This window comes from Muntiacus reevesi, chromosome 3, assembly GCF_963930625.1.
Source record: "Muntiacus reevesi chromosome 3, mMunRee1.1, whole genome shotgun sequence".
NCBI lineage: Eukaryota > Metazoa > Chordata > Mammalia > Artiodactyla > Cervidae > Muntiacus > Muntiacus reevesi.
Window position 1 is genome coordinate 38,009,773 of NC_089251.1, and position 18,153 is coordinate 38,027,925.

An 18,153-nucleotide genomic window follows, 5' to 3' on the forward strand; every position below is an offset into this window, starting at 1 on the left:
CAGTACCCTAGGTCCATCTCCTGGCTCATTTTCCATGTGTGGACAACTGAGCCTGTTCAAAGATTTAGCCTTAGTTTATGTAACCAGCATAAAGTGGTCCTCAGATTTCCAGTCTTGGCACTCAGGTGCTATGGTTTTACCAAAGTAGATTTATAGGAAAAAAAAATATAAACCAGTTAAATCTCTTTAGGATGGAGAGAAGTTCACAGGCAAGAAAAACATGAAATAGCATTGTTCTCAGAATTCATATGATCATGGAATCAGCTTCTATTCAGTGTTCACTCAGAAAACCAACACACTGTAACTGGGAAAAGAATGAGGGAGGGAGGAAATTACAGGAATACTATGGTTAATAATTATATATAGAGAGAGACTATTTATTTCACTTGATAATAACATTTTCATTCATTGTACAATCACAAACAGACATAATATCTAGAAATATTACAGATAGGCAAACAAGTGAAAATTTGATATTTGATCAGGAAGAGGTTTGAATGTCACATGTAAAAAGCTCCTATTTAATACAGTCAACTCATGTTTAACATTTCTAATGGAAAATGAACATAAGGACAATAAATTAGTCATTTTATTATTTTTCAGTTCAAAAATTAAACTTTCCTAGTTTTAGAATGCAATAGAATTGCCTTCCAAACCAGATTGGCTTCAGGCTAATATTTTAATTAGTTTTCATTCTCTGAGACTATTCTAGTTAAACCAGAGGGTAAATCCTCTGGATGATGAATAAAAAGAAACAAACAGGTTTTTGAAATATGTCTTCCAGGCAAATACAGTAACTATTAAAAAACAAAAAACAAAAAACTTTGCCACCAAAACTAAAGAGTTGACTATATTTGGAGGGGGAAACACCATACATACATCACTTAAATAGCATTATATCAATAGGTGTGCTGCTCTAGAATTATTTAATAAGAAGATAAATCCATTCCACATCTATACACCCCCATGAAATGAAACTGGACTGAGAAACAAGTATCACATTCCCCAGATTCATGCTGACTAGGAACAGGCATGACTGATACTTCCATGATCAATCACAAAGATGCTCCGATTCTGAAGTTTCTAAAACCCTGAGCACATTTTCTGACTGGAGACCTAGCTACCATTTCCTTTCACAATTCTGCCACCAAACTTCAACGTCTTATTGTACCAATCTGTTAATAGGAACATAATGCACACATAGAACTGCTAACAGGGATAAAGGAATAATTCACACAAACAATATGAAAGAGGGAGATGGTGAGGATTCTATGATATATAAGCTAAGATGACAAGCTTTTCCTTGTCCAGGGCACTACACATAGCTATTAGTCCACTCTTGATTACTTGCATGGTTGAAAGAGTTTTCCCATATATTATCTCATTGGTTCTTCACGGTCATCTCATTGGTAGCTGTCACAGGTATTATATCATCTTCATTGCCTCCAAAAGGCCTTATCCAGGCCCATATAGGTGATAGATGCAAGGCTGGATCAGATCTTCTGGTTCCAAATTTCCAAATTCAAAACACCAAACAAAGGAGGTGGATTCAAAAGAGGGACAAGCCCTCAATAAGCCTGTAGTCTCTGAATCTCACTGTTGGGCTCCCCACCACCTATTTGTATGTTTCTTTCTTTCCTGGGTGCCCAGGGTGAGAGTCAGGACCAGGGATAGAAGGGAAGATTGCAGAAAGAGCCAGGAACCTGCTCTGTATTCTTGTCCCAGGCCAGGAAGTGTTAGGAGTGAACTCAAGCCTAAAAACAATCCCAGAGATAGGTTATCTCAGTGTCTGATGAGTAGCTGAGATGATCCGGAGAGAACCTCACCCTACAAACATATAGACCACAGTTTTAAGTGACTACTCAGGCTCCCCTCTGGAAAACCCATCATTCCACGCTATGTCCCATCATTTTTGTTTGTTTGTTTTTGTTCAATCCCTATTTCTTTCTGCCAATCAAATATCATCAACAGATATAGATTTCACCAGTGCCTACACTTTGCACAAATTAGATGTTAACTGAATGTCAGCCACTGGTGATGGTGTAGTCACACCAGTTTTAGAGATTCTGAGCTCCCTGAACACAGAAATGACATATTTGTCCATTTCTTTTGCCCTATGCGGCAAACCTAGAGTTCTTGGTTGATAGTGTGGGCTTCAGCACATTGTCAGGGGCCCAAAGGTCCTGTTCTGGAGTTATTTCAGCCTGATGCAGTCCACCTCTTCTGTGGCAGGCACCCCTGTGGTCTTGAGGTCAAGGTCCCCACTGGACTTACTGTCATTGTAAGAACCCTTCCAGTGGAGCAGCATAATCTTCTTGAAGTACTTGATGGTGTTATTCTTGACAGTCACGAAGCACACGGTGTTGATCATGCTGTTGCTCATGGCAATGCACTCGACCACGTAGAAAGCCGTGAGATAGTGTTTCTCCTTCACAAACACTGTGGGGAAGAAGTCCCGCACGATGGTGAAGCCGTAGAAGGGCGCCCAGCACAGCACGTACGCTGTGAGGATGCACATGAGCACCAGGACGGTCTTCCGGCGACAGCGCAGTCGCTTCCGGATCTGCTCCGTCTGGAAGCCAGGGACGGCCTTGAACCAGAGCTCTCGGGAGATCCTGGCATAGCAGAGGGTCATGGTGACCACTGGGCCCACGAACTCGATGCCAAAGATGAAGAGGAAGTAGGACTTGTAGTAGATCTGCTGGTCTACTGGCCAGATCTGGCCACAGAAAATCTTCTCCTGGCTCTTGACAATGATGAGGACCGTTTCCGTGGTGAAGTAGGCTGATGGTATGGCAATGAGGATGGACACCACCCACACCAAAGCAATCAGGCCGGTGGCTGTTTGATACTTCATCCGGGGTCTCAGCGGGTGCACAATGGCCAGATATCTAGGATAAGGACACAGTTGGTATCAACATGTAGTAAGGAAGTGCTGGATGATATTATTTTTGCAACACTGAGGCACAATCATGGTACCTATGGTATGTGGGCTTCCAAGAAAGGCAGACTTGCATGCCAGCTCCAGCCCCACATCTTACTAGCGGTACAACCTCAGGCAAGTTATTTTTAATTGAAGGACAGCTGTTTTACAATGTTAATTTCTGCTGTATAGCAAATATACATCCCTGTGCTATACAATAGGATCTTGCTTTTTATCCATTCTATATGTAATAGTTTGCATCTGCTGACCCCAAACTGGTAATCTATCCCTGTCTCAACCCCCACCCCTCGCCCCTTGGAAAAAACAAGTCTATTCTCTATATCTGTGAGTCTCTTCTGTTTCATAGATAAGTTCATTTAGGTCATATTTTATGGCAACCCACTCCAGCATTCTCGACTGGAAAATTCCAAGGACAGAGGAGCCTGGTAGGCATGGGGTTGCAAAGAGTCGGACACAACTGAGCCACTTCATTTCACTTCACTTCTTATTCCACATACAAGTGATACCTTATGATATTTATCTTTCTCTTTATGATTTACTTCACTGAGTATGATAATCTCTAGGTCCATCCTTTTTGCTGCAAGTGACATTATTTCATTGTTTATGGCTAAGTAATATTCCATGTATATACGTACCACATCTTTATCCATTCAGCTGTCGATGGACATTTAAGTCGTTTCCATGTCTTGGCTATTATGAATAGTATGGCTGTGAACATAGGGCTGCATGTACCTTTTTGAATTAGCATTTTCTCCAGATATATGCCCAGGACAGGCAACTTATGTTTAATCTCTCTGAATCTTGACTTCCTTATCTGCAAAAGTTTTTGCCGGTTTGTTTTTAAAGCTTAAACGTGCCAGTTTACACACAATTTCTGGCACAGTTTTAAACATGGTATACACTCAAAAATGGTAACTATTATTATTAAATGTAATAATAACATTTCCTATTGGTTTCTAGCCTGGCACTATTCCCAGGTTCATGCTGTTTTCACGGAAATTCATCCTAATTACCCCACAGTTTCGAGTTAATAGGACTTGATAATTCCAAGGACTTGTTGGGAGAAGTTGCCCTTTCTGATAGAACTAGTGGGCAAGGTTTTGCTTTCATTCCATACTTTTAAATACATTAAAAACATTGCTCTACATGCAAAGGTGAAAGAAAAGCATGTGACCATTTATCTTATTTTTCAGGCTGGAAAATGCAGCTTAGTGAGAAATGACTGACTTTCTCAAGGTCATATACCATAGTACTCTCAATAGAAAACATTTAACCCTATCTCACATGGTTGATGTGAAAATCAATTGAGAGTACACATGAACATGTTTTTTGAACCACAAAGCAACAGACAGTAAAAGATATTGGTTTTGTCCTTTCCCCCTAAACCACACTGCTGTTACCACAGTTGTCCAGGAAAGAAGAGAGAGCATTTTCTGGGGGATGTGAGTCATTCATGCAGTATGAAAGCGTCCTTCCCAGAGAGAGTGCACACACTTAGGCAGACAGTTCTGATTTCCTGTAAGACATTCTGTCTGGCAGGGGGTAGAAGCAGGAGAAGGAGAAAGATGGAAAGTGAAGTGGGAGGGAATGACTAATGAACACTGGAAATAAACATATCCTCATGCATCCACAGCTTATTCCTGGTAAAACCAAGGGCAAACATGACAGGGGCCTGAAGAAAGTTAAACAATTCTGTTTTCTTTGCAACTGATCCCCTTGAGGTCATCTTACTTGGAATTCTGATTGGAAGAGGAGGTTCATTCTTTTTTTTTTCATATCATATTTCTGCTGTTTCTGTCCATCCCATAACACAGACAGCCAACCCCGCTGAGTGTCACTTGGAGAGTTCATTGGCACAAGACTTCTGCTCTCTTCCAGATGTTAGATGAAGTTGGATGGGTTGGGTTCATCCTAGCCACCCAACTGACTGCTTGACAGGTTCTACCACCAGCAACAAACCCTGATACTCGCCAGTCTCCCAGGCTGGATGCTGAGGGTGAAGTGGGAATGCCTACAGCGTGTTGGCAGTGCTTTTGTCAATGCATGCAGTGGACCTCCCTGAAGACCATGTCGCTCCTGCTGTAAGGAGGACATCCGATCTGCTCTGAGTCATAACAAAAACTAAGAGTTTAAAGCTTTTGTTCTCATCATCTCTCTCCCTTATCTACCCCACCATATTCTGCTGATCACTCTGTCAAAGAATGTTTCTGTATTCATACTTGCTTGCTATCTGAACACACTATACAATTCTATTCCTTCTTTTCCCACTAGTAATTTCCTAAGTCTTTATGATATTTCGAACTCAGAGTGTTCTTTCAATGACCATGTAAGAGAGAATACTGATCCAGGAATGAGAATATTAAGAATCTAATCCCAGCTTTGCCACAAACATGTGAATTTGTCATCTTCTTAGCCCTGTGGACTCGATTTCCTTATCTGTGACATGGGAATATCAGCTGTCTTTCCAAGCTCACAGAGATACTGTGAGGCTCCAAAGTGACATTGCATATAAACAATAGACTGTTAATATGCAAGAAATTGTTAGTATCCTAAAATGTATTTTTCAGAGCTATTTTGTATAGCAAGCAATTTTCTTTCACCTGTTACTGGCAAATCCTGCATTTGCAAGTTCTCTGCTACTTGGCTCTATTTTATTGGATCTACTTTATTGAATTTATTCATTTTTGCATCAACACTAATCTTCAGGGTAATCTGTGACTGTCCGTCAGTTCATCCTGACATCACCCCACCACCATCCCCAAGGTTAGCACCAGGAGGTGTGCAAGAGGTCTTCCAAATATATTTACCAATAAGCAAATTGCAGAAAACTGTTTCAAGGATAGCCACCAGCCTTGGCTATGCTATACTCCGAACTCCAATATTAGTAAGTAAAAGTTATTCAGTCGTGTCTGACTCTTTGTGACCCTATGGACCGTAGCCCACCAAGCCCCTCTGTCCATGGGATTCTCCAGGCAAGAACGCTGGAGTGGGTTTCCATTCCCTTCTCCAGGGGATCTTCCCAACCCAGGGATTGAACCCACATCTCCCGCATTGCAGACAGATTCTTTACTATATGAGCCACCAGGGAGGCATGTTATTAGTCATACTTGCTTAAGTTTGTAAAGCAGCTTACAATTTACAGAGCATTTTTAAATCTGCTTTCTTGTTAGATAACCCCAACCCTATCGCTAAGGAAGCAAAGATGCTCATCTTACAGATGAGCAAACTGAGATGTGAAGAAGTTAAATAACTGTCAAAAGCCATGCAGCTAGTAATTGACAGAACTGTGATGCAGATCCATCCGTATCTTATTCCAAATCCCGTGGGTTCTCCAGTACTCCAATGTTCTTTCCATTTCCAACCAGAACAAGCAACCCTTCATCCTTCCCTCCTGAAATCCTAGCAGCCCCTCTCTTCTTTTCATCATAGTCAGTTTTTACCTATAGATGTTTCCAAATGGAGTTAAATAGCTGGCAACTACTTTTTTCTTTGCTTAGGAGTATGCCATTGGCTTGACCAGTGTGTCTATCACTACAATGGCTCAGGTTCAGATCCACTTAGAGTCAGCATTTCCCAGAGAACAAAGAGTGAAGGCTGCCAGACAAAGAAATGTCCAGCCACTAGCTGTGTGATGGCAGCGGGTTGTGTGATTAAACAAAGAGGCTTGGAGCTCCCTCTCTGTCCCCGGGACTCAGCCCCAGATCTCATCATGGAAATGGTGATCACAGTGGCTACTCGATGGCTCATGGGATGGGCAGCTAATGTACAACCTGCTCCTTAAACAACCTGCTCCTTTAATAAAATAAAATACTTTAAGGAAGTATTGGTGCTTCCTAAGGCTGAGTGCTGTTCCTCCGGCTTTAGTTGCCTCATCCAGACAGTAGAGAAGAGCTGCCAACAGGCAGGCTGACTGGTCAGCTTCCCCTAGATTCCAGGTAAAAGAAGGGACTCCAGTGCTCTATATGCCTGAGATCCAAAGATACACCCCGAGGACTGTGCGACTGTCTCCACATCAAAGAGGAAACCCAGACCTAGGGGACAGAGTGCTCTAAGGGTTTTTCTCGGTTTCCTGTTACCCTCAGGTCTGACTCCTGCTGCCCAGATTTTGTGATCCTGTAGAGCAAGGTCCTACTTTTTTAAAATTTTATTTTGTTTTTAATTGGAGGATAATTACTTTACAATAATGTGATGGTTTCTGCCATATGTCAACATGAATCAGCCATAGGTATACATAGATATACATATCCGTCTTAAACTTCCTTCCCACTTCCCTCCCCATCCCACCCCTCTAGGTTGTCCCAGAGCACCAGCTTTGGGTTCCCTGTATCACACAACAAATTCCCACTGGCTATCTACTTTACATATGGTAATGTATAATGTTTCAATGCTACTCTCTCAAATCATCCCACCTTCTCTCTCCCACGCTGTGTCTAAAAGTCTGTTCTCTATGTCTGCATCTCCACGGCTGCCCTGTAGATAGGTTCATCAGTACTGTCTTTCTAGATTCCATATATATGCATTAATATACAGTATTTGTCTTTTTCTTTCTGACTTACTTCGCTTTCTATAATAGGCTCTGGGTTCATTCACCTCATTAGAACTGACTCAAATGCATTCCTTTTAATAGCTGAGCAATATTCCATTGTGTATATGTATAATTTCTTTATCCATTCATCTGTCAATGGATATCTAGAGTGCTTCCATGTCCTAGCTGTTGTAAATAGTGTACATGTATATTCGTCAGCTATGGTTTCCTCAGGGTCTATGCCCAGTAGTGGGATTGCTGGGTTGTGTGGTAGTTTTATTCCTAGCATTTTAAGGAATCTCCAGTCTGTTCTCCACAGTGGCTGTTTCAATTTGCATTCCCACCAAGAGTGTAAGAGGGTTCCTTTTTCTCCACACCTTCTCCAACATTTATTGTTTGTAGACTTTTTGATGATGGCCATTCTGATGGGTATGAGCTGATACCTCATTGTAGTTTTGATTTGCATTTCTCTAATAATGAGCAATGTTGAGCATCTTTTCATGTGTTTATTAGCCATCTGTGTGCCTTCTTTGGAGAAATGTCTAAGTCTTCTGCTCACTTTTGGGTTGTTTGCTTTTCTGGTATTGAGCTTCATATGCTTGTGTATTTTGGAGACTAGTTCTCTGTCAGTTGTTTCATTTGCTATTCTCTCCCACTCTGAGGATTGTCTTGTCACCTTGCTTATAGTTTCCTCCTTTGTACAAAAGCTTTTAAGTTTAGCTAGGTCCCATTTGCTCATTTTTTAGAGCAGGCTCCTGTTCTTCCTGATCTCTGCTCTCTTACACCCTTTGCTCTGGCCCCACGCCTCCTGTCCTCCCCGATCTCACTCTCACCTCAAGCATTCTCACCGCTCAGCTTTTGCAAGAACCATTCTGCCCTCTTGGAAATCCTTTCTTCTTCTTTACTGATAGTCACTGGTTGAAGCCAAGTTAATAATCTGTCTCCTGCATGAGGCCTCCTTTGACTTTTCTGGTATCAGATGATCTTCCCCTTTTCCAAATTTAATTTCAAATTGACGCTTTACTTCCCCTCCAACTCTTCCGGGTTAGTTCTCACCCCTCCCTGCACCCTGGATGACAAGCTTCCCAAGAACAGGGATCATGTCTTACTTCTTTCATAACCTTTTGCTGACTGTGAACTCTGGGCACTTAATCTTAATAAAACTTCACCCTCGACAAGTACCTAGCCCTGGATGAACAGAAACATAATAGGCCACGGGACAGTTATCAAAAAAATTGCAACCTGTTTTTGGAAAACAGGACATCAATGTGTTTAGCCAGCATGAGATTGGCAGGCAGTCTGGAGCTCAATAATAAGACATTGGAAAAGCAGATGAAAAGATTCCAGCCGTGTTCTATAGACAATGGTGGTGTTAGAGTTCTTTCAAGCAAGAGAGGGAGGGATGTATGAGGCAGAAGATTAATTTGGCTGTAGTCTTGCTTTCTTTCCTCAGTCTACAGGGCCTTTCTCACTATTCCTACAACCTTCAATTTTGCTCCCATCTTGAGGCCTTTGCACGCTGTGTCTGGAATACTCTTTCCCAATCTTTACAAGGCCAGGTTTTTTCCCTCCATCATTTAGAGATCTGTTTCAATATCTCTTATGAGACACTTTTCCTGACTCCCACCTAGGGCATCTCCCACACTCCATCACTCTCAGTGTTTGCTTGTGTGTCTGTCTGTCTTATTGAAGAACACTTAATTTACAATGTTGCGTTAGGTTCAGGTGTAGAGCAAAGTGATTCAGTTATGCCTACATGTACTTGTTTTTTGGATTCTTTCTCCTTATAGGGTATGTATATTTTTGCTTTTACTCAAGAGTATTTCTGATGTTCTGAAATTACCTTCCCTCTTTGCTTGCCTGACTGGTCTCTCTCCATCAAGCTCCATGCGTGCAGGGAGTTTTTTTTTTTTTGCTTATTCACCATCATTTCACCAGTGTTTGTAATAGTATGTCACATTGAAGGCTATCTATAAAAATGCATTGTTTGAATGAACAAATGAGTGAATGAATGAATCTTTAGGATGGATTGTGAGGGAGTAGGGTTGGCAGAGAGGCAGAGCCAAGAAACACTGGTGGCAGGAAGACCAAGAGGAGACTGTGATGGTTCAGCCCTTGTTGAAAAAGTGGGAGGTGGGAGCGGGGCCTATGGGCAGTGGGTACTGTCAGGCCCTGGGAATAAAATGAATGGTGGAGAAAGGGAGAAAGCAGCAAGGACAAAAGGGATTTGCCAGGTTAGATGCCTGGGAGAACCATGGAACCAACAGTAGAGACAGAGAACAGGTAGGAGATAAATGGTTTTGTTCTACTATAGCTTGAGAGCTGTATTCCTTAGAAACTTTGTAGTATTATTTCTTTAATCAAATCATAAAACAACCACTATGATGAAAGCAAAGAGGCTAGCCAATCAGAAATAGTCATAGGTTATCTGGTTTTGTTATTACTGTTCCTTTAAAGGATAATTTACACATTATAACATCCGCTGTTTATTTAGTACTTACTCTGCTTTAAGCATTGTTCTAAAGAACTACATGTGTTATTTCATGTTATCCTTAAAGCAATCCAATACATTAGGTTTTCTTATCATTCTCATTTTATACATGAGAAATCTGAAGCAGAGAGGGGTCAAATAGCAAAACCCTGAAGGCAATAGACAGTGCAATAGGAGTTTAAACCCAGGTAGGCTAACTGCTTGGGATTCTCTGGTGGCTTAGATGGTAAAGAATCTGCCTGCAATGTGGGAAAGCCCAGTTGGATCCCTGGTTTGGGAAGATCCCCTGGAGAAGGAAATGGCAACCCACTCCAGTATTCTTTTCTGGAGAATTCCTCAGACAGAGGGACTTGGCAGGCTAGAGTCCATGGGGTCACAAAGAGTTGGATGTGACTGAACAACAGACTAACTACTCATACTATTCCTCCAGAAATTCATAAAATTAAAGATATTTTTATAACTGTAGACATATTTGTTATATCAAGATAAAAACTAGTTACCAACAACAAAATCAAACCTGAAAATCACTGATCAAATCCTGAACACATGAGGTCAAACAAGAATCTATTCATGAAAATGAAATTTGACATGTGAAAAACACATAAAAATCTAAATAATTTGAAACAAAGATCACAATCATCACGAAATGAACTTAATGTTTTGGAGCAGTCAGTTAGCCGGCCAAGGCCATTGGATGGTCCTGTGCAGGCAACACTGTTTCCTCCAGTGTCTGGGTTCAAGTTTCCAATCACAACACCACTCTAAACAAGAGCAGTCCCCAGGATGCAAAGCATGCTCCCAATCAAAACCCCCACTATAAGAGAAATGCCTGCAATATTTCAGACAAGCTGAGTTTCATGTGAAAGTTGAATAAGAATTTGAAAGAGTTTGGTAGATGGAGGTGAGTTGATTAACATAATAGTAATATTATCTTACATGTTCAGAATAGCCCGATGTCCTGATTTTACCCTGGCTTCCTTCCCCCTTGAAGCTGCTTCTTCCTCCAGTGTTACCCCTTTCCACAAGTAGGCCCCTCCCTGGTAAACTGGGTCTCACGCAGGCAGCAGGGGCCCACCCCACAGCAGGCATCTATCCCCCTGCAGTGGCTGGGAGCACCCTCTGGGAAAAGATGTCCTACTAGAGTGAAACTTCAGCAAATGACCCCATATATTTTGTCCTACTTGTGTGCTAAAAGAGATGGTGCAGCTTCCACTTTCAGAAAAGTTCAGAGACAAAGTCCCTGGAGATTTTCCTCAACAGCTGTGAGGAGGACTTGGGAAGCAGATAGTCTGCTTGACTGTCCCCCTCCTGCTCCTTCCACATAGTCACCCAGGGTCTGTTCATGGGTGGACAGAACACCATGGAGCTCCATGACTCACATTGAGGACTTCAGCCAAGCCTTCTTCAGGGATGACATTTCTGAACACCTTCTACAGATGACAGACCAAGGGCTGGTTAACGTGCTAACCTTCTGACATGCTTCTAGGTTTTAAAGCCAGGCTCCTTCTCAACCCCCTCTCAATCCCAGGATGTTCCGATTGCAAGGAGTGGGCCAGATGCCACCAGAGCCCTCGGGCCATGGGACACAGAGAGCATCTGTGCTTCAGGCCCTCTGGGTTAAGAGGGAGAGACAGACTGTTCAGATCCAAGTACACAGAGGCCCAGTCAGACCCTCAGGGTAACTGTCTCTATACTGCAACATGGCTTTGTAACAAGAGTTCAACTTTGGGCAGAGGAGCCTTCAAAGACTGTCCCAAGGGCACAAAAACCACTCTGGCCCATTAGCACAGGTGATTATACTAAATGAAAAGCCTGAAGATATAAGATTGGCATAGGCTGCTCTTACTGTTTTTATGTATCTTCACTAGAATCAGCTCTTCTGTACTGTTGCATGCTAATGTATGAAAAGGAGGAAACTGATTATTGCAACCAAAACTAAAAGAGTGAGTAAGCATATGCTTTGTTTTGACTTGTTTTGTTTGTTTTTTCAAAACAAATTCCTCAACCTTCTTTAAAATCAACCTAAATAAAATAAATTAATTAAATTAAATCAACCAGTGTTACCACTGTTAATCTACTATAGTTGTAGTAGTAGTGTTAGTCGCTCAGTCGTGCCGGACTCTGTGTGACCCTATGGACTGTAGCCAGCCTCCTCTGTCCATGGAATTCTCCAGGCAAGAATACTGGAGCATTCTTGCCCTTCTCTAGGGGATCTTCCCAACTCGGTGGTCAAACCCAGGTCTCCCACATTGCAGGCAGATTCTTTCCATATGAGCCACCAGGGAAGCCCTAATCTACTATACTCCAATATAAAATTAAAAACTTTAAAATAATAATAACTATTAAAAAGTGAACTGGTATTAGTAGGGTGTCATGTTTCGTATAGTAGGTCTTGATGAGATAGAAACCTCCTTCAAGATTACCAAGTTAACTCCAGAGGTAACTGCCTGAAACTTAAACTTCTCCCTCCACATCTCCTGATGGCTGTCTACCTCTAGGCCTTGGACAGATACAACACCTATCAGCAAGCCCATAGCAGAGAGACCAGAAGCCTTCTGGCTACCCAATCTAGGGGCCTCTACTACCTCCTGACTCCTTACAGCCAGGAAACTAGAATTCTCACTTTCATTAATTGGGCCACCTTTGGCCCCTGCATGCATCCACAGTTCTGCTGAATATAGACACCTCTCATCAGTCACAACTGTCCTTCCCTGGTTGTCGCCACCCCCACTCACCTGTCGATGGCGATGGCCAGCAGGGCGTTGGTGGAGACGTAGAGAGAGACCGTGCGCAGATAGTTGACAGAGGCACACAGCACGTGGCCGTGCTCCCAGGAGAGCTGGCGCACCACGTAGTAGTCCATCTCGAAGGGGCAGCAGACAATGGCCACCAGGAAATCAGAGATGGCCAGGTTGGCGATCAGCAGGTTGGTGAGGTTGCGTAGCTTCTTGTAGCGGGCCAGGGCAGCAATGAAGACGAAGTTGCCAATACCACAGACCAGCATGATACCCACCAGCGCCATGCCAATGACAATCTTGGCGGCAAAGAAAGTCCGGGAATTGGTCACATCCTCATCTTCATCCAAGGGCATATCATAGTCACCATAGCTGAAGTTGAAGGGCAAAGAAACAGCTTGGGCTCCAAGGGGGTCAAGCAGAGGGAAATAGTTGGTTGACGTATTGGTGGCATTCTCATCCATGACCCCCATGGTGATCTCCATCTGGCTGGCTGAAGCCTTGAGCCACACTCTCGGGAATTCCTCTGGGGTGATGTTGCTAGGCTTAGGTCTCCCCTTTCTGCCGAAACTCAGCTTTTTCTTCATGAGTCAGTGTGTCCCTGCAAACATCCTTGGGGTCCAGAATCCAAGCTTCATCTTAAGCCTTTGAAAGACATGACACACAATTGGCACACAAAAGACACTACACACAAACCAGGCCAAATTTAAAGCCACCCTGTAACCCAAGCTGGCCCATCAGCCACCTGCCCAGAGTGAACACTGGGTTGGAACAGAAATAAAGGAACCAGGGGAAGAAAACAAAGGAATCCAAACCACATACCTACTCATTTAGGTAAGGTTAGATTGCTATAAAGACAAACAGGCACCAACTCAGTTTTAATTCCATTCCACTGAAGATTCTGAATGTTGCACTTTTTCTCAGGGGCCAATGTAAGGAGTGTGGGGAGGCTGAAGAGAACCAAAGTGACCTGCTCCAAACTCCTTTCCTTGTCTCGACAGCCTGAACTATGTCCTTGTGAAATTGTCCCATTCTGTGGCTTAAAAGAAATTGTTCTGAATCCCATTGAAGAAGCAAGGATTTGAGACAAACCTGACTGCTCTCCATGAGCTGGCTTCCTTCCTTCTGGCAAAACACTGCTCTAAAATCACAGAACCTATGCAGCAATTGCCTGTCCCTCTCCTCCCTGGGTTTCCTATTCCTACATCCAAGGCAGCTGAGACCCTAGAAGCCAACACACAGCGTTGACCAAGGCCTGTCCCCAGACAGGGGCTGCAGGGACTGAATTCCCAGCCTAATCACCGAGTGACTTAGAAAGAGTATATTGGAGCAAAGTCCTTCCTGGGATGGTTGTGTCCTGAGATAAGAGTTTCGACATCCTCCCAGCAAGAGATCAATGATGTCTGTAAAGCACTGAGCTCTGTGGAGAGGGAGGGTGTTACATCCCAGGACTGCAAGGAATTCTAGTGAGGACCCACGCCTCCTCGGTCAGCTGCAAGGAAGAGGAGGGTCCACCTGACACACATGCTGGGGCTGGGATATCGGGAGGGGTTGTCGGCTGCACCGATGGGGACAGAGATCCAAGAGCCAGCCAGACTCCCCATGCCCCCCGCGCTCTCCCTGCAGACCCAGTCCGTCCCACAGTCTGCAAGCATCAGACCAGGTTGCTGGGATACAATAAAAAGGCTGGAGTCTGGAGAGCTCCGTGGAGGGCAGGAAATCCAGAGAGGGAGGGGAAATGTGGAAGTCTGAGGTTCCTGGGACAGGGAGATACCAGGAAGACTCCAAGGACCCCCGGGAGAGCTTGCTGTCCACATCCCTCAAAGGTGACATGCCTGGAGCCTGCCTTTGGGGGTAGAACTAAAGTGACTCTGCACCCCAGGGAGGCTTGGCTCCAGTTCCATCTCTCCCCCAACTCTTCGCCTCTATTTTCCTCAGTTTGTTCCACTTATGAGCATCAGTTCTGCCCCTCTCAGGCCCTGCCCTTTGCCCCTGTCAGATCTAAGAAGCAGAATCCAGAGCCTAAACGGCAGAGGGTGTCAGGCTTGCCCCCAGGCAGGAAGGACCCAGTCAGGGTGGGACAGCCCTTGTCCCTGGCCGGCCCTGTGTGTCTCCGAGGCAGGGCACCTCTGGAAAAGGCCCTGCAAGCTTGCTACCTGGAAGACTCAGAGTCACGATCTTAAAACAAAGAGCATAAAAACTTCTTGGGGAGACCGGGTGTTAGGAGCTTTGCGATCTGGGGAGAAGTTGTCCAGCGATCTTTTTCTTTCTCCTTTACTCCCACCTCCCGGAGAGGAACCCCACTGTCACCCGCTGTCCTCTAGAGCCCCAGCGTTTAGCGCTCGCCCCCCTGGCCAGACCCCTCCCATCTCTGGCAGCCTCCCTTCGCAGCCCCTGCTGGTAAGCCGTCTCTCCGGCTCGCAATTTTGTTCTCCGGAGCCTCAGAGGCTACGCCTAAGGACAGAAGGAGAGGGCAGCCCGGCTCAGGTGAAGACACGAGCATGAGTGCGAGTCTCTTGGAAAGCCCCCTTCTCACTCAAAAGCCCCCGCGCCCCGGCGGCCGCTGCCGCCTGGAGTCCTTGGAGCATCGCTCCGGAGGGCGCGCTCTGTACCTGATTCATCCCGGAGTCTCGAGCCAGGCAGACGAGGTCCCGGGCTCTTTAGCCCGGGTCGGAGGACACGAGCCGCTGCTCCCGAACCCCGCAGGAAGAGCACGGTCCCCGCTCGGGGCTTTCTCCCGGCTAGGTTCGGCAGGAGTTGCGCTCTCGCCGCCGCAGATCAGGGGACCGCGGCTCCGCGGCGAGGCCACCACGCCCCGCGCTCGCTGTCCCCGCCCCGGGGGCCGCGGGGCGCCGAGGGCCCGGGTGGCCGGCTCTGGGAGGCGTGCCCCGCCGGGTTCGCGAGGCTCCGAGAGACGCCGAGGCTGGGAGGTCTGGGCTCCAGGCGGGGCCACGTCGGGGCGCCCTGGCCAGCGCGCGGCTGGGGACCCGGGAGTCGCCCCCGGGCCGGAGTGTCGGGGACGCAGAGAGGAAGCTGGAGGCGAGGACACGCCGCAGGGAGCGCGCGTTCCCTGGGCTCAGACTCCGGAACGACCGCCCGGGGCGGGAACAAGGGCGGCGGCGCCGGGAGCCGGGCTCAGCGCCGACTCCGAGGTACCGACCCCGCAGTCCCCGGGGCTCGGGATTGCTCGGCCGCTCACCTGGCCTGCCCCGGAGCCATCGCCAGAGTGGGCGGTCGGGCTGGTGAGCCGGCGAGATTTCAAACAACCGGGAGGAGCCGCCCCTTCTGCCCACACCGCCCTCGCAGGACAGACACACTGGGAGCAACACAAACGTCGCTCCCCCGGGCAAGCCTAACTGGACACGGGGGTCAGCTCCATTTCAGCCGTTTGACCCCGGTGTTAGAGGCTCAGAGAACTGCTTTCCGGAAAGCAAGGAAGTTGGGGGAGGGCAGCGGTGTGGATACCGGAGAGAGAGGAGCCCCCCCCCCATCCACCCATCCACCCACCCACCAATCTACCCAGGGATATTTGTTCAAAATGCTAGGATGCTCAGAGCTAACTTTCAGAGCACCGATCTCCTTCAAAAAGTCTACAGATTTCTCAAGAACTTAAATATAAATTACCTTGGGTAGCCTTCCTAATGGAGAAGGCAATGGCACCCCACTCCAGTACTCTTGCTTGGAAAATCCCATGGAAGGAGGAGACTGGTGGGCTGCAGTCCATGGGGTCGCTTGGCGTTGGACACGACTGAGCGACTTCACTTTCACTTTTCACTTTCATGCATTGGAGAAGGAAATGGCAACCCACTCCAGTGTTCTTGCCTGGAGAATCCCAGGGACGGGGGAGCCTGGTGGGCTGCAGTCTATGGGGTCGCACAGAGTCGGACATGACTGAAGCGACGCAGCAGCAGCAGCAGCCTTCCTAACCCAGGTATGGAACCCAGGTCTCCCACATTGGGCAGATTCTTTACCAGCTGAGCCACAAGGGAAACCCTATAGAAGTACCTTGCTACTGCTGCTAAGTCGCTTCAGTCGTGTCCGACTCTGTGCGACCCCATCCCTGGGATTCTCCAGGTAAGAACACTGGAGTGGGTTGCCATTTCCTTTTCCAATGCATAAAAGTGATAAGTGAAAGTGAAGTCTCTCAGTCATGTCTGACTCTTCGGGAGCCCATGGACTGCAGCCTACCAGGCTCCTCCGTCCTTGGGATTTTCCAGGCAAGAACACTGGAGTGGGGTGCCATTTCCTTCTCCTAAGTACCTTAGGATCCAGCAGTTCCACTTCCAACAATATCCAAAGCCAGGATTCAAATAACTTGCACATGAATGTTCACAGCAGTGTTGTTTACAACAGGCTAAAGGGTGGAAACAACCCAATGTTCATCAACTGATGAATGGAATTTTTTAAATGTGGTTATGCATACATTAGAATATATCTCATCCTTTAAGAAAGGAAGGAAGTATAAAAGCGTTGTTGAGGAAGTGGAGAAACTGGACCCTTGTGTGTGGTCGGTGGAAATGTAAAGTGATGCAGTCACACTGGAAAACAATATAGCAGGACCACAAAATTAAAAAAAAAAAAGAATTACCATATGATCCAATAATTTCACCTTTGGGTATATCACCAAAATTACTGAAAGCAGTGTCTGAAAGAGATATTTGTACACCCATATTCTTAGCAAGGTTATTCACAACAGCCAAAAGGTGGAACCAGCCCAAATGTCTATCAACAGAGGAACACATAAATACAAATGTAACTTGTACTATACATACAACAGAATATTTTTCTGACTTTAAAAGGATGGAAATTCTGACATAGGATATGGATGAACCTTAAGGACATTATGCTAGTTGAAATGTCAGTCACAAAAAGACAGGTGCTGCATAATTCCATTTATCTGCGTTACCTAGATGCATCAAAATCATAGAGACCAAAAGTAGAATGGTAGTTGCCAGAGGCTGGGGGGATAAGCGAAGGGGAGTTCCTATTTCATACAAACAGGGTTTTAATTTTGTAACATGAAAAAAGTTCTGCTGGTGGATGGTGGTAATAGTTGCACAATAATATGAATGTACTTAATTCACTAAACTGCACACTTAAAACGGTTAAGATGGTAAATATTATATGTTGTTATTGTTTAGTCCTTAAGTCATGTCTGACTCATTGTAACCCCATATACTGTAGCCCACCAGGCTCCTCTGTGGAATTTCCCAGGCAAGAATACTGGACTGGGTTGCTATTTCCTTCTCCAGGGGATCTTCCTGACCCAAATATCAAACTGGCATCTTTTCTCCATTGACAAGCAGATCTTTATCTCTGAGCCACGAGGGAAGTCCAAATATTATATGTATTTGACCACAGTAGAAAAAAATGGGGTGAAAAAATGAAGTCTTGACACATGACACAACATGGGTGAATCTTGAAAACATGTTAAGTGAACAAAGCCAGACACAACAGG

At 45.4% G+C, this 18,153-nt stretch overlaps 1 protein-coding gene across 1 annotated transcript; it reads right to left on the reverse strand.

The window, feature by feature from the left end:
• Window positions 1-394: 394 nt before the first annotated feature.
• Window positions 395-15,655, reverse strand: PROKR1 (prokineticin receptor 1). The gene is made up of 3 exons (XM_065927246.1): window positions 15,308-15,655; window positions 12,696-13,340; window positions 395-2,891 (listed from the first exon to the last, which is right to left on the reverse strand). The coding sequence occupies exons 2-3, from the start codon at window positions 13,280-13,282 to the stop codon at window positions 2,195-2,197; spliced, it is 1,284 nt and encodes a 427-aa protein (XP_065783318.1). The 5' UTR covers window positions 13,283-13,340; window positions 15,308-15,655; the 3' UTR covers window positions 395-2,194.
• Between the last annotated feature and the right edge of the window lie 2,498 nt (window positions 15,656-18,153).

Excerpts from the sequence above, each read along its gene's own strand:
- PROKR1 (XM_065927246.1), bottom strand. The coding sequence starts at position 13,282 with ATGAAGAAAAAGCTGAGTTTCGGCAGAAAGGGGAGACCTAAGCCTAGC. Across the intron at positions 2,892-12,695 it reads CTGGCCATCGCCATCGACAG|ATATCTGGCCATTGTGCACC; the intron begins GTGAGTGGGGGT and ends TCCTTATCCTAG.